Here is a 23,967-nt window from a genome sequence, read left to right as displayed (position 1 = left end):
GTTCTCCCTCACAGGTCATTCCCCTTTGATTACTGGGCATCTAAAATAGACACCTGGCCTGAATTGGCAGAATATGCATTACAGGAGCTCGCTTGCGCTATCAGAAAGAGTCTTCAGTGCTGCTGGTTCAATACTGACTGAAAAAGGGACACGTCTGGCTACCCGAAATGTTGATGATCTAACCTTCATTAAAATGAACCAATCATGGATTTCTAATTATTTTGCCCCACCTTCCCTTGCTGACACGTGGCTTGCCTGAAAAATGTCTTGCTTTTGGCCTCCGCTTACTGACTGATCCAATTCCTCCATTTGCAGCTGCTGAATGTTCACCATAGGCCATTTTATACCTCCCTAAATGGGCTGACTCCACCCACAGGGCCATGGTCACCACTTGGCACAAGCACCCGTGCGAGTGCCGTTTGCCTGGAGAGGTGGGTGTGCCCACTCTTGGGCGACGGCACTGGCACAAAGTACAGTGAAGTGTCTCTGATGGTGGTGGTGCACAACCAATGTCAGACACACCATCGTAATATGAGAGGCCCTATGCCATTACCACCGCCCATGAGAGAATGTTCGCCCCCAGCTCGAACAGTGCCCTACCACTTGCAAAACTTACCTCTCCCTGCTCCACCACTGTGTAGTCTGTGCTGTTAAATCCTACAATCGCACTGCCAATACAAATTTGTTGAAATGATAGATGATAGCAAAAATATACAGGGGCCCTGGCCTCCATTTAGACCAGTTAATACTTTGCGCCAACTACCGCTGTCTGCTACTCAGCAGAGGAGCCCACCCCTGTACCTAGCTATGCCATCAGTTTATTTATGAGCAATTTTTTGGCAGACATTTAGCCCACTTTATTATTTTGGCCTACTAACTGTGTCAGCCACTTATTACAGTTGTCCTCCACTAAACAAAGCTATGCCGCCTGTGTACTCCTGTTATCAATTTTGAACTGCATTTAGCCTACTTTTCAATTTTAGGCCTACTAAGTCTGTGTGAGCATTTCATTACAGTTGTTCTCCGCTGAACTAAGCTATGCCGCCTGTGTACTCCTCTTAACAATTTTGAACTGCATTTAGCCTACTTATTTATTTGGGCCTAGTATCTGTGTCAGCCTCTAATTACATTTGTCCTCCTCCCCTGAACAAAGCTATGCCGCCTGTGTACTCCTCTTACCAATTTTGAACTGCATTTAGCCTACTATCTTACTTGGGCCTAGTAATTGTGTCAGCCTCTCATTACAGTGGTCCTCTGCTGAATAAAGCTATGCTGCCCGTGTACTCCTCTTACCAATTTTGAACTGCATTTAGCCTACTTATTTGGGCCTAGTAACTGTGTCAGCCTCTCATTACAGTTGTCCTCTGCTGAATAAAGCTATGCCGCCTGCGTACTCCTCTTACTAATTTTGAACTGCATTTAGCCTACTTTTTTTTTTTAGGCCTACTAAGTCTGTGTGAGCCACTTATTTCAATTGTCCTCCACTGAACAAACATATACCACCTGTGTACTCCTCTTACCAATTTTGAACTGCATTTAACCTACTTACTTATTTGGGCCTAGTAACTGTGTCAGCCTCTCATTACAATTGTCCTCCTCCGCTGAATAAAACTATGCCGCCTGTGTACTCCTCTTACCAATTTTGAACTGCATTTAGCCTACTTACTTATTTGGGGCTAGTAACTGTGTCAGCCTCTCATTACAGTTGTCCTCCGTTGAACAAAGCTTTGCCGCCTGTGTACTCCTCTTACCAATTTTGAACTGCATTTAGCCTACTATCTTACTTGGGCGTAGTAACTGAGTTAGCCTCTCATTACAGTTGTCCTCCTCTGCTGAACAAAGCTATGCTGCCTGTGTACTCCTCTTACCAATTTTGAACTGCATTTAGCCTATTGTCTTACTTGGGCCTAGTAACTGTGTCAGCCTCTCATTACAATTGTCCTCTGCTGAACAAAGCTATGCCGCCTGTGCACTCCTCTTACCAATTTTCAACTGCATTTGGCCTACTTACTTATTTGGGCCTAGTAACTGTGTCAGCCTCTCATTACTGTTGTCCTCTTCTGCTGAACAAAGCTATGCCGCCTGTGTACTCCTGTTTCCAATTTTGAACTGCATTTAGCCTACTTTTTTATTTTAGGCCTACTAAGGCCGGCGTCACACACAGCGTAAAACAATACGGTCCGTATATTACGGCCGTAATACGCTGAAAAGTCCCGAAAATAGTGGTCCGTAGCTCCTCCGTAGGCAGGGTGTGTCAGCGTTTTTTGCGCATGGCATCCTCCGTATGTCATCCGTATGGCATCCATACTGCGTGGTTTTCTCGCAGGCTTGCCAAACCAACATACCGCTATAGAAGTGATCCATGTGTCCCAAAAAGAAAAGAAAATATATATATATATATACTGTCTATATATATATATATATATATATATATATATATATATATGTCAGTAGACACATATATGTATATATATTAATATTTATTCCAGCGCTATACAGCTTGAAAGCCGGTAATTCAATTACCGGCTTTTTCTTTCTCCTTCCTAAAACCCGACATGATTTGAGACATGGTTTACATACAGTAAACCATGTCTTCTCTCCATTTTTTTTGCAGATTCCACACTACTAATGTCAGTAGTGTGTATCTGCAAAATTTGGCCGTTCTAGCTCTTAAAATAAAGGGTTAAATGGCGGAAAAAATTGGCGTGGGCTCCCGCGCAATTTTCTCCGCCAGAGTAGTAAAGCCAGTGACTGAGGGCAGATATTAATAGCCTGGAGAGGGTCCATGGTTATTGGCCCCCCCCCTGGCTAAAAATATCTGCCCCCAGCCACCCCAGAAAAGGCACATCTGGAAGATGCGCCTATTCTGGCACTTGGCCACTCTCTTCCCATTCCCGTGTAGCGGTGGGATATGGGGTAATGAAGGGTTAATGCCGCCTTGCTATTGTAAGGTGACATTAAGCCTAATTAATAATGGAGAGGCGTCAATTATGACACCTATCCATTATTATTCCAATTGAATGAAAGGGTTAAATAAAACACAAACACATTATTTAAAATTATTTTAATGAAATAAAAACAATGGTTGTTGGAGTATTTTATTCTACGCCCAATCCAGTCACTGAAGACCCTCGTTCTGTGAAAGAAAAAACATAATAAACCAACAATATACTTACCCTCCGCAGATCTGTAACGTCCAACGATGTAAATCCTTCTGAAGGGGTTAAAACATTTTGCAGCAAGGAGCTTTGCTAATGCAGGCTGCTCCTCGCTGCAAAACCCCGGGGAATGAGTCTAAATATAGATCAATGAGCTATATTTAGCTTCATTTGCGGTGAGGCGCCCTCTGCTGGATGTTCATAGATCGTGGGAACTTACCTAGAAGGCTCCCAGGCTTTCTAGGAAATTTCCCACGATCTATGAACATCCAGCAGAGGGCGCCTCACCGCAAATGAAGCTAAATATAGCTCATTGATCTATATTTAGACTCATTCCCCGGGGTTTTGCAGCGAGGAGCAGCCTGCATTAGCAAAGCTCCTTGCTGCAAAATGTTTTAACCCCTTCAGAAGGATTTACATCGTTGGACGTTACAGATCTGCGGAGGGTAAGTATATTGTTGGTTTATTATGTTTTTTCTTTCATAGAACGAGGGTCTTCAGTGACTGGATTGGGCGTAGAATAAAATACTCCAACAACCATTGTTTTTATTTCATTAAAATAATTTTAAATAATGTGTTTGTGTTTTATTTAACCCTTTCATTCAATTGGATTAATAATGGATAGGTGTCATAATTGACGCCTCTCCATTATTAATTAGGCTTAATGTCACCTTACAATAGCAAGGTGGCATTAACCCTTCATTACCCCATATCCCACCGCTACACGGGAATGGGAAGAGAGTGGCCAAGTGCCAGAATAGGCGCATCTTCCAGATGTGCCTTTTCTGGGGTGGCTGGGGGCAGATATTTTTAGCCAGGGGGGGGCCAATAACCATGGACCCTCTCCAGGCTATTAATATCTGCCCTCAGTCACTGGCTTTACTACTCTGGCGGAGAAAATTGCGCGGGAGCCCACGCCAATTTTTTCCGCCATTTAACCCTTTATTTTAAGAGCTAGAACGGCCAAATTTTGCAGATGCACTCTACTGACATTAGTAGTGTGGAATCTGCAAAAAAAATGGAGAGAAGACATGGTTTACTGTATGTAACATGTCTCATATCATGTCGGGTTTTAGGAAGGAGAAAGAAAAAGCCGGTAATTGAATTACCGGCTTTCAAGCTGTATAGCGCTGGAATAAATATTAATATATATACATATATGTGTCTCACTGACATATATATATATATACCTATTCTATGTGTACACATTTATTCTACCTATTGGACTGTAAGCTGTCAGTGTGATTTTACTGTACACCGCACTGAATTGCCAGCTTTTCTCTCTAACAGCGCTGCGTATTTCTCGCAAGTCACACTGCTGGTCCGTGTGTAATCCGTATTTTTCACGCTTCCATAGACTTTCATTGGCGTATTTCTTGCGCAGTACGGTGACAAACGCAGCATGCTGCGATTTTGTACGGCCGTAGAAAGCCGTATAATACTGATCAGTAAAATACGGCAGATAGGAGCAGGGGCATAGAGAATAATTGTGCCGTATTTTTTGCGAGTTTTACGGACGTAGTTTCTGCGCTCTTACGTCCGTAAAACTCGCAAGTGTGACGCCGGCCTCAGTCTGTGTGAGCCTCTCATTACAGTTTTCCTCCTCCGCTGAACAAAGCTATGCCGCCTGTGTACCCCTCTTACCAATTTTGAACTGCATTTAGCCTTCTTATTTGGGCCTAGTAACTGTGTCAGCCTCTCATTACAGTTGTCCTCCTCCGCTGAACAAAGCTATGCCGCGTGTTCACTCCTCTTACCAATTTTGAACTGCATTTAGCCTACTTTTTTATTTTAGGCCAACTAAGTCTGTGTGAGCCACTTATTACAGTTGTCCTCCACTGAACAAAGCTATGCCACCTGTGTTCTCCTCTTACCAATTTTGAACTGCATTTAGCCTACTTACTTATTTGGGCCTAGTAACTGTGTCAGCCTCTCATTACAGTTGTCCTCCTCCGCTGAACAAACCTATGCCGCCTGTGTACTCCTCTTACCAATTTTGAACTGCATTTAGCCTACTATCTTACTTGGGCCTAGTAACTGTGTCAGCCTCTCATTACAGTTGTCCTCCTCCACTGAACAAAGATATGCCGCCTGTGTACTCCTCTTACCAATTTTGAACTGCATTTAGCCAATTTTTTATTTTAGGCCTACTAAGTCTGTGTGAGCCACTTAATACAGTTGTCCTCCACTGAACAAAGCTATGCCGCCTGTGTACTCCTGTTACCAATTTTGAACTGCATTTAGCCTACTTACTTATTTGGGCCTAGTAACTGTGTCAGCCTCTCATTACAATTGTCCTCCTCTGCTGAACAAAGCTATGTCACCTGTGTACTCCTCTTACCAATTTTGAACTGAATTTAGCCTACTATCTTACTTGGGCCTAGTAACTGTTGCAGCCTCTCATTACAGTTTTCCTCCTCCGCTGAACAAAGCTATGCCGCTTGTGTACTCCTCTTACCAATTTTGAACTGCATTTATCCTACTTACTTGGGCCTAGTAACTGTGTCAGCCTCTCATTACAGTTGTCCTCCTCCGCTGACCAAAGCTATGCCGCCTGTGTACTTCTCTTACCAATTTTGAACTGCATTTCGCCTAATTTTTAATTTTAGGCCTACTAAGTCTGTGTGAGCCACTTATTACAGTTGTATTCCACTGAATAAAGCTATGCCGCCTGTGTAATCCTCTTACCAATTTTGAACTGCATTTAGCCTACTTACTTATTTGGGCCTAGTAACTGTGTCAGCCTCTCATTACAGTTGTCCTTCTCCGCTGAACAAAGCTATGCCGCCTGTGTTCTCCTCTTACCAATTTTGAACTGCATTTACCCTATTTACTTAATTGGGCCTAGTAACTGTGTCAGCCTCTCATTACAGTTGTCCTCCTCCGCTGAACAAAGCTATGCCGCCTGTGTACTCCTCTTACTAATTTTAAACTGCATTTAGCCTACTATCTTACTTGGGCCTAGTAACTGTGTCACCCTCTAATTACAGTTGTCCTCCTCCGCTGAACAAAGCTATGCCGCCTGTGTACTCTTTTCTCCTCTTACCAATTTTGAACTGCATTTAGCCTAATATCTTACTTGGGCCTAGTATCTGTGTCAGCCTCTCATTACAGTTGTCCTCCTCCGCTAAACAAAGCTATGTCGCCTGTGTACTCCTCTTACCAATTTTGAACTGCATTTAGCCTAATATATTACTTGGGCCTAGTAACTGTGTCAGCCTCTCATTACAATTGTCCTCCTCCGCTGAACAAAGCTATGTCGCCTGTGTACTCCTCTTACCAATTTTGAACTGAATTTAGCCTACTATCTTACTTGGGCCTAGTAACTGTGTTAGCCTCTCATTACAGTTGTCCTCGTCCGCTGAACAAAGCTATGCCGCCTGTGTACTCCTCTTACCAATTTTGAACTGCATTTATCCTACTTACTTGGGCCTAGTTACTGTGTCAGCCTCTCATTACAGTTGTCCTCCTCCGCTGAACAAAGCTATGCCGCCTGTGTACTTCTCTTACCAATTTTGAACTGCATTTAGCCTACTTTTTAATTTTAGGCCTACTAAGTCTGTGTGAGCCACTTATTACAGTTGTCTTCCACTGCATAAAGCTATGCCGCCTGTGTACTCCTCTACCAATTTTGAACTGCATTTAGCCTACTTACTTATTTGGGCCTACTAACTGTGTCAGCCTCTCATTACAGTTGTCCTCCTCCGCTAAACAAAGCTATGCCGCCTGTGTACTCCTCTTACCAATTTTGAACTGCATTTAGCCTACTATCTAACATGAGCCCAGTAACTGTGTCAGCCTCTCATTACAGTTGTCCTCCGCTGAACAAAGCTATGCCGCCTGTGTACTCCTCTTACCAATTTTGAACTGCATTTAGCCTACTTACTTATTTGGGCCTAGTAACTGTGTCAGCCTCTCATTACAGTTGTCCTCCGCTGAACAAAGCTATGCCGCCTGTGTACTACTCTTACCAATTTTGAACTGCATTTAGCCTACTTACTTACTTGGGCCTAGTAACTGTGTGAGCCTCTCATTACAGTTGTCCTCCACTGAACAAGACAATGCCACCTGTGTACTCCTGTTACCTATTTAGAACTGCATTTAGCCTACTTTTTTATTTTAGGCCTACTAAGACTGTGTGAGCCTCTCATTACAGTTGTCCTCTGCTGAACAAAGCTATGCCGCCTGTGTACTCCTCTTACCGATTTTGAACTGCATTTATCCTACTATCTTACTTGGGCCTAGTAACTGTGTCAGCCTCTCATTACAGTTGTCCTCCTCCACTGAACAAAGCTATGCCTCCTGTGTACTCCTCTTACCAATTTTGAACTGCATTTAGCCTTCTATCTTACTTGGGCCTAGTAACTGTGTCAGCCTCTCATTACAGTTGTCCTCCGCTGAACAAAGCTATGTCGCCTGTGTACTCCTCTTACCAATTTTGAACTGCATTTAGCCTACTTACTTATTTGGGCCTAGTAACTGTGTCAGCCACTCAGTACAGTTGTCCTCCTCCGCTGAACAAAGCTATGCCGCCTGTGTACTCCTCTTATCAATTTTGAACTGCATTTAGCCTACTCACTTATTTGGGCCTATTAACTGTGTGAGCCTCTCATTGCAGTTGTCCTCCACTGAACAAAGCAATGCCACCTGTGTACTCCTGTTACATATTTTTAACTGCATTTAGCCTACTTTTTTATTTTACGCCTACTAAGACTGTGTGAGCCACTCATTACAGTTGTCCTCTGCTGAACAAAGCTATGCCGCCTGTGTACTCCTCTTACCAATTTTGAACTGCATTTAACCTACTTACTTATTTGGGCCTAGTAACTATGTCAGCCTCTCATTACAGTTGTCCTCCGCTGAGCAAAGCTATGCCGCCTGTGTACTCCTCTTACCAATTTTGAACTGCATTTTGCCTACTTTTTTATTTTAGGCCTACTAAGTCTGTGTGAGCCACTTATTACAGTTGTCCTCCACTGAACAAAGCTATGCCGCCTGTGTACTCCTCTTACCAATTTTGAACTGCATTTAGCCTACTTTTTTATTTTAGGCCTACTAAGTCTGTCTGAGCCACTCGTTTCCATTGTCCTCCACTGAACAAAGCAATGCCGCCTGTTACTCCTGTGTTGTGAATTCTGTTGTCGAACTCCCTCCTGTGGTCGTGAATGGTACTTCGGCGAGTTCTGTCTATGGGCTCCCTCTGGTGGCTGTGAGTGAAGCTGCTGCTTCTGAGGTTCCTTACACAGGTGACGTGGTTTATCCTTTGGTTGGCTGCTCTATTTAACTCCACTCAGATCGTTACTCCATGCCAGCTGTCAATGTTCCTGCATTGGTTCACTTCGCTCTTGGATCTTTCTGGTGACCTGTCTTCTCCAGCAGAAGCTAAGTTCCTGATAGTTATTATTTGTTCATTGTTTCCTTGTCCAGCTGGTTATCATGATTTTGTCTTGCTAGCTGGAAGCTCTGGGATGCAGAGTGGCACCTCCGCACCGTGAGTCGGTGCGGAGGTCTTTTTGCACACTCTGCGTGGTCTTTTGTAGTTTTTTGTGCTGACCGCAAAGATACCTTTCCTATCCTCTGTCTGTTTAGTAAGTCTGGCCTCCCTTTGCTGAAACCTGTTTCATTTCTGTGTTTGTGACTTTCATCTTTACTTACAGTCAATATATGTGGGGGGCTGCCTTTTCCTTTGGGGAATTTCTCTGAGGCAAGGTAGGCTTTATTTTCTATCTCTAGGGCTAGCTAGCTCTGAGGCTGTGAAGAGGCGTCTAGGGAGAGTCAGGAACGCTCCACGGCTATTTCTAGTGTGTGTGATAGGATTAGGGCTTGCGGTCAGCAGAGCTCCCACATCCCAGAACTCGTCCTGTGTGAGTTTAACTATCAGGTTGTGCCGGGTGCTCCTAACCACCAGGTCATAACACTCCTGTTTCCAATTTTGATCTGCTTTTAGCCTACTTTTTCATTTTTGGCCTATTTCTGTGTTTTCTCCTCATCCTGCCCATTGCCCAGCCACTGCTAGATGAGTCTGCTGGTACATTGACCCGGACCACTACATTCCCCTTGCACTCTACACAGCCAGAATCTGACCCTCATGAAAGTCAGGTTTCCCATCCCGCATACTATACCACCTTACACGGGGACAAAGAGTAAGGTGCAGATGAAAAGTGCAGGTTCCTTCATCAGGTGGGGGGGCATACTCTTGGCACTGGCACAGGGCCCATCATAGTACGCAAAAGTGTCTCTGCCCAGTGGGAGGCTCCGCGCGCCGTCAAACACACCGCCGTACTATGAGGGGCCCTGTGCCAGTGCCAACTAGTGGCCCCCCCTGCTTGCTCAGGATCACAGCACTTGCAAAGTTGAAATACTTACCTCTCCCTGCTCCACCACCGTGACGTATTCTGCGTTTCCTGGGCCCACGAAAATCTTGAGCCAGCCCTACCCCCCACAACTTTAGCCAAATGAGCCCCTGTTTTCAATGCCTAACTATTATTATAAAGTAAATTAAGATTGACAAGCTTCAGTAATACGAATTGATGTTTTTGGCATTAAAATGGGCACTGTAGGTGTTTTCCTGTCCTCCACTCACTTCCGACTTTGATTCCCCATTGACTTGCATTGGGTTTCGTGTTTCGGTCGGCCCCCGACTTTTCGCAATAATCGGCTGATTTCACCCAACCCGACTTTTGAGAAAGTCGGGTTTCGCAAAACCCGACTCGATCCTACAAAAGCAAAAGTCACTCAATTCTACTCTTTATGTTAACCCAAACCCTATAATTAATGACTATTATCACATAAAGGTATATAGATAACTTAGCCTTTGGGTAACTTTTCTTAGTATAACATCAATCCAGTTGCTTTGTAAATTATCTACATTTACCAAGTAGAATCCTTATTCCAGTCAAATCTATTTATTTCCTTCATGCGTATGGAAATAGGAAGATTGTTATGCACATTTTTAAATTACCCCTTGCTGAATTTCCCTTGATTTCGTATTTTAGTTTAATTGTATAACCAACCAAAATCTTAGTGGATTCCACTGAAAGCTGTAATTATCATAAGATTCTTTATGCTGCTTTTCATTGACCAACGAATATCATGAATTATTTTGTGGATAAAAAAAGCTGAGCAGCACTTCATGAGAATCTTTTGCAAGTTACATGCGGTTTGCTAAAATTATAGTGCATTGTTCTTTAAATAAGAAGAAAAAATAGAAAATAACACTTTGCTGTTCTCAGTGAAACAAGTTAACCCAATGTGTGACTTTTTAGAACCTGTTGAAAGAAGTCTAGATTTTATATGTTATAAAGCATAAATAAGGAGATACCGCAATGAATATTATTATGATTTCAGAATGAGACCTGGGCAAGACAAAGACTTCAGCCACATGATTGTTTTTTGCCTTTGTGGTAGGACAATTATTGCATACCTGCATTCACAGATATTTATTTTAATTGCAGCTAAAACATTGACATGTACAAAATTTTAATTTAGTGTATTTTTCACCCAAAACACCAGAAAGCAGCTGCACCTCAGTAAAAGCCATAGGAACCATGATAGACCCACAACATTTGCCATTTACTTCTTCACTTCTACACTTCAATGAACTTGTGCAGCCTGACCAGGACAGAGATGGTGCAGGATTTGATATATGATATATTGGTTTAGTAGAAAACAGACCCTCTCCATCTGATGTTTAATAGAAGTGAATGAATATAGAGTATGGGAATTTTGCAGAAGTTCTTTGGTAGTGTAGAATGCTCCAAGCTACTTTAATGTGAGAATGAAAATGATATATCTACCTGAAGATCATTTAGGAACTGGAGAAAGCCATTTATATCAGTGAACCATACCTATATACTGTATTTGTAATGAGTGGTGACAAACTTCCAATATTTCATTCTCACTCTATGAATTGTCTCTGATATATACATTATATACGTAATGTTCTGTGACACTGAAAGAACAAAGTCATGGTGGTCTTGAAGGGTATATTCAGATATCATAGAGTGCTGCCCTTTGCTATAAAGGAAATAAGAAATAAATATATAACTCTCATCCAATGTCAAAAGAATGATATTCTTTTTTACTGCTATTGAATGGAGACATACTAACCTCCCAGGTCCTGAACTGGCAATTCTGAGCAGTTTGATTGCCTACTTGATTGTTTGCAAGATAACTGTAAGATTGGCAGTGACAGGGTAATTTAGTGGAGATTGCAATGTCAGACTATATCCAAAGGGGCTCACTGGCACAATGATGTGATTCTCCTGACTGACAGGCCACTGGGAGATTGGTGTGCCAATTTAAAGTTCAGTGTCTTCACAAAGTGCTTGCCTGTAAAAGCCCATTATCATGCTGCTGTTATGAGGTCATGTGGGAATAATGGGTTCACACGTATTAATAGACATAAAAAGAATGAATGAATGAAACATATATGAGTTTCAACAAATGACAATTACACCTTAACAGAGGCGAGCACAGCCATTAGGATGTGCGAACCATTCTTTGGAAGAACAACTCTCTCTGTAGATATATATAAATATTATATATATATAGTAATTATATCTAAAACCTTGCAAACAGAACTACATAAAAATACTGACTAAAAGTTGATGGGTTCATGATTTTTATGGATGATCCCTTGCTGTATTTCGTCCCACAAAGAGAAGTCTTGGTAGCAATTAATCCCAGAGTATGAAGTCTTGTGGGAAACCTGCATTAGCTCTGTGAGATAAAATCTATCGGATTGGTTGTCAGTAGCATTCTTAGCAATGAGCCCAATTTATCTGTGTCATTCTGTATCAGTCATATGCAAGCAGATTAACAGAATCACTTATGCATTTAATTACCTTAAGAAGAACATAATTTGCCAGACATGGTCATATTATTGTAGTGATATTGATTTCACATTTAAAAGATTAGTTACAAAAACTCTATCCTTCCTTCTGCACATCCGAGCATGCACACTTGTTCTTCACTAACAATCAGGTACTTAAGTGAGCAACCTGTAGTGACAGATGAGACTTAAGAATCAGAAACAAAGTGTTATGTATTTTTATCCACTGTCTGGAAGAATGATGAGGATTTGTAAGGTAGTGTGCCCTGTAGAAGAGCTGTGATGTTATGGTGACACATAGATTTCATATATTTGTAGTGAAATAAAGTAGTAGAATTAGAATCTCTGTGTAATGGGGAACCTGCCAGGAAGTTTTAGGATTCACATTGCCTCAAACTTGTTCTTGAGAATGCTGATTGTGTGACAGTGATGTTCTTGTATATTAAGGAGAATGGAGTAAAGTATAGAAAAAGCACTCTGAATAGAATACATACTATTTTCTTATAACCTGTATGCTGTCAGGGTGGTGGAGCAGCTTTGCTTAAACGTTGTGCTGGCTGCATCAGTTTGCTGTGGTTAATGTGACAATAGAGGCCTTAATACACATTAGAAAAATGTCTTCTAAACCCACTAATTTAATCTGGAGCAGTCAGCTATCTAATTGTTATAGGGGCAATACACATTAGGCTACGTTCACATTGGCGTTCCGCCAATGTGCGTCGCTGTTGCGCCGGCGACGCAGCGGCGACGCAGCGGCGACGCAGCGGCGACGCGCCCCTATGTTTAACATAGGGGACGCGTGCGTTGTTTTGGTGGCGTTTTTGCCACGTGCGTCGTTTCCGACGCTAGCGTCGGACGCAAGAAAACGCTACATTGTAGCATTTTCTGTGCGTCCGATTTTCGTCAAAAACGACACACGCGTCGCAAAACGCGCGCGTTTTTGCACGCGTTTGCGCGCGTTTTTACGTGCGTCGCGCGTTGCGTCGCCGACGCAGGGCGGCGCAACGCTAGTGTGAACCTAGCCTTAGAAGGCTGTCAGATGAATGATCCCATGCAGAGGAGTGCTTGCTTAGCCAAGTGCTGCTGTGTTCTCTATAAGAAAGCCGACAACTGACATCAACCTGTGGCTTCTCTGATGGGGGACAATGTGATCGGCAGTCCAAAATCGGACATGCATGGTCTACATCTCTCCCATCTATCAGTTGCCCTGCGCCCACATACACATTAGACCTTCAATCGAACCAATTGATTTTGGCGGGTTCAGCTGACATTAATCTATTATGTATGGGACCTTTACTCTTTTATCCTTGAGTGTTGATTTGTATAGGATAGACTGGAGAGATCACTGTCAACTGAACAAGTATTCATCAGACAGCCATCTAAGGTATATGGACATATTGACGCCTTTATGCCTACAATCTATTTTATGCTGCAACCATGTGAATTAAAATTCTGTGATGGATCAAAGGATAAGAATTATAATATTGTATTACTGTGATTGTTTGGGCGGTTTTTGGTTGGTTGAGCCTCGAATCTTACCTCCTTGTTTTCATTGAATTATTATTTGAAGAAAAGATAAAAACTTTACACCCTTTGTGGAATATTATTGTACTGTAGTTTATAGTCATATTACAGGTTGGGTTCACAACTATTATCTTTTTTTGCTCTACTGAATACTTAAAAGAAGCCTTATTCCCTTATTTGAACATGGATTTTTTTTGAGACTATAGGAGCAGAATGGAGTTCTAAAACTATTTGCTACATTTACGACACTGTACGTTGTTGGTTGGTGGTGTGCTTATTCCACAAGTTCTTATTCATGACAAAGTTAAGACTCCCAGGAAGCTACAAATGGTTAACGAGTGGAAAGCTGGTAGATATTTTTATGTTCTCTGCTCCACAGTGCTGTCACTTACAGTTATGTATATGTGTTAATGATATTAATTCACTTCTATTACATTATTTCAGATGGGCTTGTGGATTGCCTAGACCCGGACTGTTGTCTGCAAACAACTTGTCAGTCAAGTTTACTTTGCCGTGGATCACGTGACCCTCTTGATATCATCCAACATAGCCAGTCCGGATCACCAGCAGTAAAGTCTTTTTATGATCGAATCAAACTTCTGGTGGGAAAAGACAGCACGCATATCATTCCTGGAGAAAATCCTTTCAACAGCAGGTACAAAATAGAAAGATTAATACAGATTTAGAGGATCATATGAAGTTAAAAGAAAAAATCCTTTAGCCGCTCTGGTATTCACCTTAAAAATTAGCCCTCATGTTTGTAGTTTGCACATATGCAGGATTTTTTTTAACATGCATAGCATTGAAGAAATACAGTATGTAAAAGAAGATTAGAACATACCTCAAATTCACCTTGGCTTTGATATGGTTAGATAGGATTCAAAATTGAGCATCTTTTACAATATCAAAGTTAGGGACTTCAGCAAATGCTTAGTAGTACCGTAATGGAAAACATACTGTAGACTGGAGCTTTCTAGATATAAGGCAAACACACCTGAAATTATATTCTCCGATATGCCTAAAGCCTCATTCACACACTGAGATAGATTTACCAAGCCGTCTGGTATTTATATTGTGCATAATGAGACAAGACATCTAGAAGTGTAACAAGCTTAATGCAGTGGCTCATGCTAGATGATACATTTGGTGCATCCTCAGACCCATTTGTAACATTTTACACAACCTATAGGTAAGCGTAATTTGTATCACTTTTATGTGTCTAACTTTTGGCAGTAATTTGGTGCACTTTGTTGTATGTTAAGCTGTGCTCCTTTCTGTCTAAACCATATACCCATGAGGCCATTCACTAAAGTTTGTAAACTGGATAGGACTATAATGTATAAACTTAGATGTGACAATTTCCACCAAAAGGCAAAATAAATAATTAAAAAATTAAGTGAGCATCCATGATAGTATTAGTCTGCATCCTTGCATGTTGGCCCTGTATGCTGTCACTGTAGAGAAGGTGCAGAACATTGAATCATGTTATTCTTTGAAAGTGTATATAATAGAAAGATACAGAAATGGAGAGAAATTAATCAGAGCATTTTTGTTATCAAAAATAAGTGAAATCCAGCAAAATGGATCCTTGAAATAACATTTAGTAAATATACAAAAAAGCCAGAAAAATATCTAATACAACACTATGCAAAACTAGCAGACACTTTCAGACACAGTTCTTACTCATGGCATACTCATTACTCATTTTTTCATGCAATGATTAAGGACTGTGTCTGAGACGCATCTGCTTGTTTTATATGGTGTTGGGTTGGATTGGATTTTTTCTGGCTTTCTGTATATTAAATAAATGTTATTTCAAGGATCCATTTTTCTGGATTTTGTTTCCTTTTTTTTTCACAATTTGGATTTGCTATACTACCACCTCTCCGTGCAATCTGGATCTCTTTTTACAGGTGAGCTGCTTTCCATTGTTTTTTTGTTTGTTTTTTTGTTATTGTTGCATTCAGTAAATTTAATGATATCCATATTGAAAGTGCATGTTATAATACTTTATAATAGTGCAGTGTGATTTACTAGTATGCTATCTAGTAAAGGATCAGCTTTTGTGACCACTCATTATGTACACATACATGCAACCACATGCTTTTAAAGGGAACCTGTAACCCCCAAAATCGATGGTGAGGTAAGCTCACTGTCATCAGGGGCTTATCTACAGCATTCTGTAATGCTGTAGATAAGCCCCAGATGTATCCTGAAAGATGAGAAAAAGAGGGTAGATTATACTCACCCAGGGGCGGTCCGGTCAAATGGGTGTCTCAGGTCCGCTCCGGCACCTCCCATCTTCATTCCATGCCGTCCTCATCTGGTCTTCACGCTGCGGCTCCAGTGCAGGCGTACTTTGTCTGCCCTGTTGAGGGCAGAGCAAAGTACTGCAGTGCGCAGGCGCTGGGCCTCTCTGACTTTTCCGGCGCCTGCGCACTGCAGTACTTTCCTCTGCCCCTTACCTCACTATCGATTTTGGGGGTGACAGGTTCCCTTTAACTAATACAGGTGCATCTCACAAAATTAGAATACCATCAAAAAGTTAATTTATTTCAGTTCTTCAATACAAAAAGTGAAACTCTTATACAAGACAATTATATACCAAAGAGTATGAAACAAAATTGTGGCAGTATTGTAAAAAATCTGAACATAGAAATTTCTGTCTATACATCTATAAAGCAGCATCCCATGAGATAAGCTTGTGACCGTATGGCTGCTAGCTTGTGATTGTATGGCTGCAAAAAAGAGTCACCTCTGAAGCCCACGGTCTGCAAAAAGTAAACCCTGAAACCAACAGGCTGCAAAAAGTGATCCCTGAAGCCCTAGGGCGGCAACGGAGTGAGGCCTGAAGCGTATGGCTGACAGGGTAAACCTCATATATTTTATAGAGTCATTACAAACAAAGTGAATCATTTCAAGTGTTTATTTCTGTTAATGTTCATAATTATGACTTACAGCCAATGAAAACCCAAAAGTCATTATCTCAGTAAATTAGAATACTTTATAACACTAGCTTGAAAAAAATATTTTAAAATCCGAAATGTTGGCCTACTGATATGTATATTCAGTAGATGCACTCAAAACTTGTTTGGGGCTCCTTTAGCATCAATTACTGCATCAATGCGGCATGGTATGGAGGCAATCAGCCTGTGGCACTGCTGAGGTGTTATGGAAGCCCAGGTTGCATTGGTAGCAGCCTTCAGTGCATCTGCATTGTTGGGTCTGGTGTCTCTCATCTTCCTCTTGACAATACCCCATAGATTCTCTATGTTGTTAAGGTCAGACAAGTTTGCTGGCCAATCAAGCACAGTGATACTGTTGTTTTTAAACCAGGAATTTGGCAGTTTGGACAGGTGCCACATCCTGCTGGAGAATGAAATGTCCATCTCAAAAAAGTTTGTCGGCAGAAGGAAGCATGAAGTGCTCTAAATGTTCCTGGTATATTGCTGCATTGACTTTGGTCTTGATAAAACACAGTGGACCTACACCAGCAGATGACATGGCTCTGCTTGTCACTGAACCTATGCTGGCAGGATCTCCTCATTCACCAGTAGTTTTCAGCTAGGGCCCAGATATGGATTACAGCATGGGACAAAACTACAGACAGGTATTGGCTTATTGTTGGTTTATTATTTTACTTTTATTAAAGGAGATTGAGGGCATTGCATGAATTAGGAGTAACAATAAAATGGTAAAACTGTTGTTTTATTTCATTAAAATATTTTATTCTGGCTGTGTCTTTATTTAACATGTACCAACTATGGGAATAGTAATGGAGAGGTGTCTTATTGACACCTCTCCATTAGTAAGCCATGGGCTTGATGTCCCCTTTCAATGCAAAGGTGACATCAACCCCACAACTATTACCTCATTTGCCACCGCTACAGGGCAAGTGGGAAGAGCGAGGCTAAGTGCCGGAATTGGCGCATCTTAGAGATGAACCTTTTCTGGGGTGACTGAGTGCTGATATTTTTTGCCAGGGGGCAATATCAATGCCCTCTTCCTAGGCTATTAATATCAGTCTGCAGCTGTCTGCATAGCATTTGCTGGTTATTAATTATGGGAGAACCCAACGTCATTTTTTGGGGGGTCCCCCATTTTAATAGCCAGTAAAGGCTAAGTATACAGCTGTGAGCTGATATTAATAGTCTGGGAAGCTCTATGGGTATTACCCCCTTCCCAGGCTATGAACATCTGCCCCTAGTTGCTGGCTTTTCCTCTGCTGGTTTTGAAAACTGTGCGTGAGCCCACGTCATTTTTCTCCAATAAATAATCATTAGTGATGAGCGAATATACTTGTTACTCGAGATTTCCCGAGCATGCTCGGGTGTCCTCTGAATATTTGTAAGTGCTCGGAGATTTAGTTTTCATCACTGCAGCTGAATAATTTACAGCTACTAGCCAGCATATGTACATGTGGGAGTTGCCTGGTTGCTAGGGAATCCCCACATGTAATCAAGCTGGCTAACAGATGTAAATCATTCAGCTGCTGCAAGGAAAACTAAATCTTCGAGCACTTGCAAATACACCCGTGCTCGGGAAATCTCGAGGAATGAGTATGCTCACTCATCACTAATAATTATTTATTAATTAAATACATGTCCAGTAATTTGCACACACTGTACTAATTATATTTGTCACTGATATATATATATATATATATATATATATATATATATATATATATATATATACATTACAGACTAAAAGTTTGGACACACCTCATTTAAAGATTTTTCTGTATTTTCATGACTATGAAAATTGTACATTCACACTGAAGGCATCAAAACTATGAATCAACACATGTGGAATTATATACTTAACAAAAAAGTGTGAAACAACTGAAATTATGTCTTATATTCTAGTTTCTTCAAAGTAGCCACCTTTTGCTTTGATGACTGCTTTGCACATTTTTTGCATTCTCTTGATGAGCTTCAAGAGGTAGTCACCGGGAATGGTCTTCCAACAATCTTGAAGGAGTTCCCAGAGATGCTTACCACTTGTTGGTCCTTTTGCCTTCACTCTGCAGTCCAGCTCACCCCAAACCATCTCGATTGGGTTCAGGTCTGGAGACTGTGGAGGCCAGGTCATCTGGCATAGCACCCCATCACTCTCCTTCTTGGTCAAATAGCCTTTACACAGCCTGGAGGTATGTTTGGGGTCATTGTCCTGTTGAAATATAATTGATGGTCCAACTAAACGCAAACTGGATGGAATTGCATGCTGCTACAAGATGCTGTGGTAGCCATGCTGGTTCAGTAGGCCTTCAATTTTGAATAAATCCCCAACAGGGTCACCAGCAAAGCAACCCCACACCATCACACCTCCTCCCCCATGCTTCACGGTGGGAACCAGGCATGTAGAGTCCATCCGTTCACCTTTTCTGCGTCGAACAAAGACACGGTGGTTGGAACCCAAGATCTCAAATTTGGACCCATCAGACCAAAGCACAGATTTCCACTGGTTTAATGTCCATTCCTTGTGTTCTTTAGCCCAAATAAGTCTCTTCTGCTTGTTGCCTGTCCTTAGCAGTGGTTTCCCAGCAGCTATTTTACCATGAATGCCTGCTGCGCAAAGTCTCCTCTTAAAAGTTGTTGTAGAGATGTGTCTGCTGCTAGAACTCTGTGTGACATTCACCTGGTCTCTAATCTGAGCTGCTTTTAACCTGCATTTTCTGAGGCTCGTGACTTGGATAAAGTTATCCTCAGAAGCAGAGGTGACTCTTGGTCTTCCTTTCCTGGGGAGGTCCTCATGTGAGCTAGTTTCTTTGTAGTGCTTGATGGTTTTTGCCACTGCACTTGGGGACACTTCCAATGTTTGCCCAATTTTTCGGACTGACTGACCTTCATTTCTTTTTTCTTTACTTAGCTGCTTTTTTCTTGCCATAATACAAATTCTAACAGTCTATTCAGTTGTGTATCCATCAGCTGTGTATCCACCAGACTTCTGCACAACACAACTGATGGTCCCAACACCATTTATAAGGCAAGAAATCCCACTTATCAAAGCAAAGTTTAGTGAAAACCATTCCCGGAGACAACCTCTTGAAGCTCATCAAGAGAATGTCAAGAGTGTGCAAAGCACAGTCATCAAAGCAAAGTGCCTTCTGTGTTAATGTACAATTTTCATAGTCATGAAAATGCAGAAAAATCTTTAAATGGGAAGGTGTGTCCAAACTATTGGTCTGTACTGTATATATACAGTACATACATATATATATATGTGTGTGTTACTGACATGTATATATATATATATATATGTATATATATATATATATATATAGTTATATGAAAAAGTTTGGGCACCCCTATTAATCTTAAGCTTAATGTTTTATAAAAATTGTTTTTTTTGCAACAGCTATTTCAGTTTCATATATTTAATAACTGTTGGACGCAGTAATGTTTTTGCCTTGAAATGAGGTTTATTGTACTAACAGAAAATGTGCAATCTGCATTCAAACAAAATTTGACAGGTGCATATGTATCGGCACCCTTATCATTTTCTTGTTTTAAATACTCCTACCTACTTGTTACTGAGTTACTAAAGCACTTTTTTTGTTTTCTAACCTCATTGAGTTTTGAACTTCATAGCCAGGTGTATGCAATCATGAGAAAAGCTACTTAAAGTGGCCACTTGCAAGTTGTTCTCCTGTTTGAATCTCCTCTGAAGAGTGGCATCATGGGCTCCTCAAAACAAATGTCTAATGATCTGAAAACAAAGGTTATTCCACATAGTTGTTCAGGGGAAGGATACAAACAGCTGTCTCAAAGATTTAACCTGTCAATTTCCACTGTGAGGAACATAGTAAGGAAATGGAAGAACACAGGCACAGTTCTTGTTAAGGCCTGAAGTGACAGGCCAAGAAAAACATCAGAAAGGCAGAGAAGAATGGTGAGATCAGTCAAGGACAATCCTCAGACCACCTCCAGTGAGCTGCAGCATCAACTTGCTGCAGATGGTGTCACTGTGCATCGGTCAACTATACAACGCACTTTGCACAAGGAGAAGCTGTATGGGAGAGTGATGTGAAAGAAGCCGTTTCTGCAAGCACGCCACAAACAGAGTCAGCGGAGGTATGCAAGAGCACATTTGGAGAAGCCAATTTCTTTTTGGAAGAAGGTCCTGTGGACTGATGAAACCAAGATTGAGTTGTTTGGTCATACAAAAAGGCGTTATGCATAGCAGCCAAAAAACACAGCATTCCAAGAAAAACACTTGCTACCCACAGAAAAATTTGGTGGAGGTTCCATCATGCTTTGGGGCTGTGTGGCCAATGCCAGCACTGGGAATCTTGTTAAAGTTGAGGGGCGCATGGATTCCTCTCAGTATCAGCAGATTCTTGACAATAATGTTCATGAATCAGTGACAAAGTTGAAGTTACGCAGGGGATGGATCTTTCAGCAAGACAATGATCCAAAACATCACTCCAAATCTACTGCAGAGGAACAATTACACTGTTCTGGAATGGCCATCCCAGTCCCCAGACCTGAATATCATTGAATCTGTGGGATCATTTGAAGAGGGCTGTCCATGCTCGGTGACCATGAAACTTAACTGAACTGGAATTGTTTTGTAAAGAGGAATGGTCAAACATACCTTCATCCAGGATCCAGGAACTCATTAAAAGCTACAGGAAGCGACTAGATTCAGTTATTTTTGCAAAAGGAGGATCTACTAAATATTAATGTAACTTTTTTGGTGGGGTGCCCATACTTATGCACCTGTCAAATTTTGTTTGAATGCAGATTGCACATTTTCTGTTAGTACAATAAACCTAATTTCAAAGCAGAAACATTACTGTGTCCAACAGTTATTAGATTTATGAAACTGAAATAGCTGTTGCAAAAAAAACAATTTTTATAAAACATTAAGTTTAAGATTAATAGGGGTGCCCAAACCTTTTCATATAACTGTATATGTATTCTATGTGTATATTTCTATTCTATGTCTTCTATTCTAACCTGTCAGTGTGATTTTACTGTACGCGCACAGGAATTGCCAGCTTTTCTTCTATTATATATTATTTCCTTTGAAAACGATGTGTAAATGACATAGAGAACTGCTCTATGTAAAAGCTCATGTTAAAATCGCATTGCTATCGGTTAGCAATCGCAATGCACTCAAAAGTAAATCGGATGCTAGGAGTGAAAATCGCATTGTACTCGCATGACACTCGTATGGAACTCACAAGGCACTCACATAGCACTCGTCCATTTTTTCGGTCTAGATTACCGACCTTTTTTTCTCACATATGGGTATGAGCCCTAAAAGAGAGATCTGGGTCAAAAAGAACCCCCAAGACCGCGGGCACTAGAATCACCCACTAAAATGGAAGTATCAGCTTTAGCTAAGCTATTAAGGGAAGGAAAGACAAGAAAGATACGTTCAGTTTTGGAAAGATTACATTTTAGGTAGAGGAAAGGCATGATAATAGAAACTGCAGACTGACAGTGGTATTTTGTAGTACTGGGGGTGATGTCAGGAGAAGATGTGATTAATTGGGAGTCATTATCATAGTGCTCTTACTTAAAACCAAATCTGCTAATGGTTCGTGCAATAGGGGTGTTGCATAGAAAAAAGAACTGCAAACCTATGACTGAACTCTAAGGAACTCAAACAAAAAGGGGAAGTGTAACAACCCTGCTGGCATCACTGCATGGCCTCCCATCCCCCAGCTGCATTACACTCAAACTCACTTACTTCTCTGGGCCTTGTTGTGACTTCTCTCTGCTGCCAGCTCCATGCTGTGTGCCTCATGTCTGCTGCTTGCTCTGTGCATGCTCTGTCTGTGTGCATAGGGGGGCGGTGCCGGAAACTCCTGTGTCTTATTGAGACTGTGTGCACCTTGCTAAGGTGTTCCCGGCCAATTGACATGAGGCTTCCTGTATTTAAGACTTCCCCACCCATTGGTGGGTGCCTGTGCAACTTAATCCGTCAGTCAGTTCTTAGCTGCTGAGGTGCAGGCCCTCTCTTATGTTCGCGACCCAGGGGAGCGTTGTACCCTGGTCTGTGTCCTGTGTTTGCCATCCAGTGGGGCTTTGGGGCTTCATACCCAGGCCTATGTCCGCCACCCAGAGGTGCGTAGTACCCTGGCTTGTGTCCATGTCTCTGTGCCTTATCCTGTTCCTGACTTTGTCTTAGCCTAGTCCTGTTCCTGTGTCCATTTATATCCCTGCCTTGGTTTCCTTTCCCTGCTGTGCGTACTCTGTGTCTTGCTTTGCTCTGCTCTCTGCGACCTTGCTTTGCTCCTTGCTCTGCATTCTGTGACCTTGCTCTGCTCTATGTGGTTTTGCTCTGGGTTCTGCACTCTGTGTCTTGCTCTGCTCTCTGACTTTGTTCTGCTCTCAGCTCTGCACTCTGTGGCTTTGCTCTCTGCTCTGCTCTCTGTAGCTTTGCTCTGCACTCTGACCTTGCTCTGCACTCTGTGGCCTTGCTCTTCGGCTCCGCTCAGCGGCTCTGCTCTTTGTGGTTCTACCTGGCTCCGCTCTTTGTGGTTCTACATCTCTTGCTCTTGGCTCCGCCTCCTGCATTTCTGCACTTGGCTTTGCCTCCTGCTCTTGGCTCCACCTCCTGCATTTCTGCATGTGGCTCTGCCTCCTGCTCTTTGCTCCGCCTCCTGCATTTCTGCACGTGGCTCCTGTTCTTGGCTCCGCCTCCTGTGTTTCTGCACTTGGCCCCACCTCCTGCACTTGGCTCCGCCTCCTGTTTTTTTTTTTTTTTTTTTTTTTACTTGACTCCTCCTCCTGGCTCCGCCTCCTGCGTCTCTGTTCTTGGCTCTAGCTCCTGTGCTTTCGCTCTGCATCCGCTCTTGTGGTATTTCGCTACCTATTCTTAAGTCCTCCTGTCTGAAAAGGTTCTTACCTGTTTTACATACCTGCCTGCAGACCGGTCCCTACCAGTTCTTCTAGTGTACCAGCCTTGTCCGCCTGTCCTGCCAGAGAGCCAGCCGTACCTGCCTTCCAGAGAGCCAGCCATGCGCGCCTGCCTGCCAGTGTCTCTGTTGTACCTGTCTGCTTACGATACGATACACTTTATTGATCCCGTGGGAAATTATGGTATCACAGCAGCACAACTTAAATCAAATCATAAAAATCATAAAAGAATTACATAGTTGACATGACAGTGGAGTTGTCAGAAGAACATTATACATTATACATTAGAATAGGACATACACAACGAGTGAACTGAAATGTAGAGAAATAAGTAGACATTCACCTTGGTGGTTTAACCCTAATGTTATTATTGTACATTCCCATGGCAGTTGGCACAAACGATTTCCTATATTTTTCCTTCTTACACCTCAGAAGTATTAGCCGGTTACTGAAGGTGCTCTTCTGTCTCATGAATAGCTCATATAGTGGATGTGCATTATTGTTCATAATTACCATACACTTTCTCAGAGTTCTTTTCTCCACTACCTCCCCAAAAGACTCCAGATTACAGCTCACA

At 41.9% G+C, this 23,967-nt stretch overlaps 1 protein-coding gene across 4 annotated transcripts in view; it reads left to right on the top strand.

Moving 5' to 3' along the window:
• TENM2 (teneurin transmembrane protein 2) overlaps positions 1–23,967 on the top strand; it is a 3,136,407-nt gene that overhangs the window by 2,447,070 nt on the left and 665,370 nt on the right. For all 4 annotated transcript variants that reach the window (XM_069763919.1, XM_069763918.1, XM_069763915.1 and 1 more), the window contains one exon: positions 13,960–14,170. In XM_069763919.1, the coding sequence (XP_069620020.1) occupies positions 13,960–14,170 (211 nt within the window). The remainder of the gene's footprint in view (positions 1–13,959; positions 14,171–23,967) is intronic.

The sequence above is a fragment of the Ranitomeya imitator genome, chromosome 4, assembly GCF_032444005.1.
Source record: "Ranitomeya imitator isolate aRanImi1 chromosome 4, aRanImi1.pri, whole genome shotgun sequence".
In the NCBI taxonomy this organism is placed as follows: domain Eukaryota; kingdom Metazoa; phylum Chordata; class Amphibia; order Anura; family Dendrobatidae; genus Ranitomeya; species Ranitomeya imitator.
The sequence above is the reverse complement of the archived record's forward strand: the minus strand, read 5'-3'. Positions and strand labels throughout refer to the sequence as shown.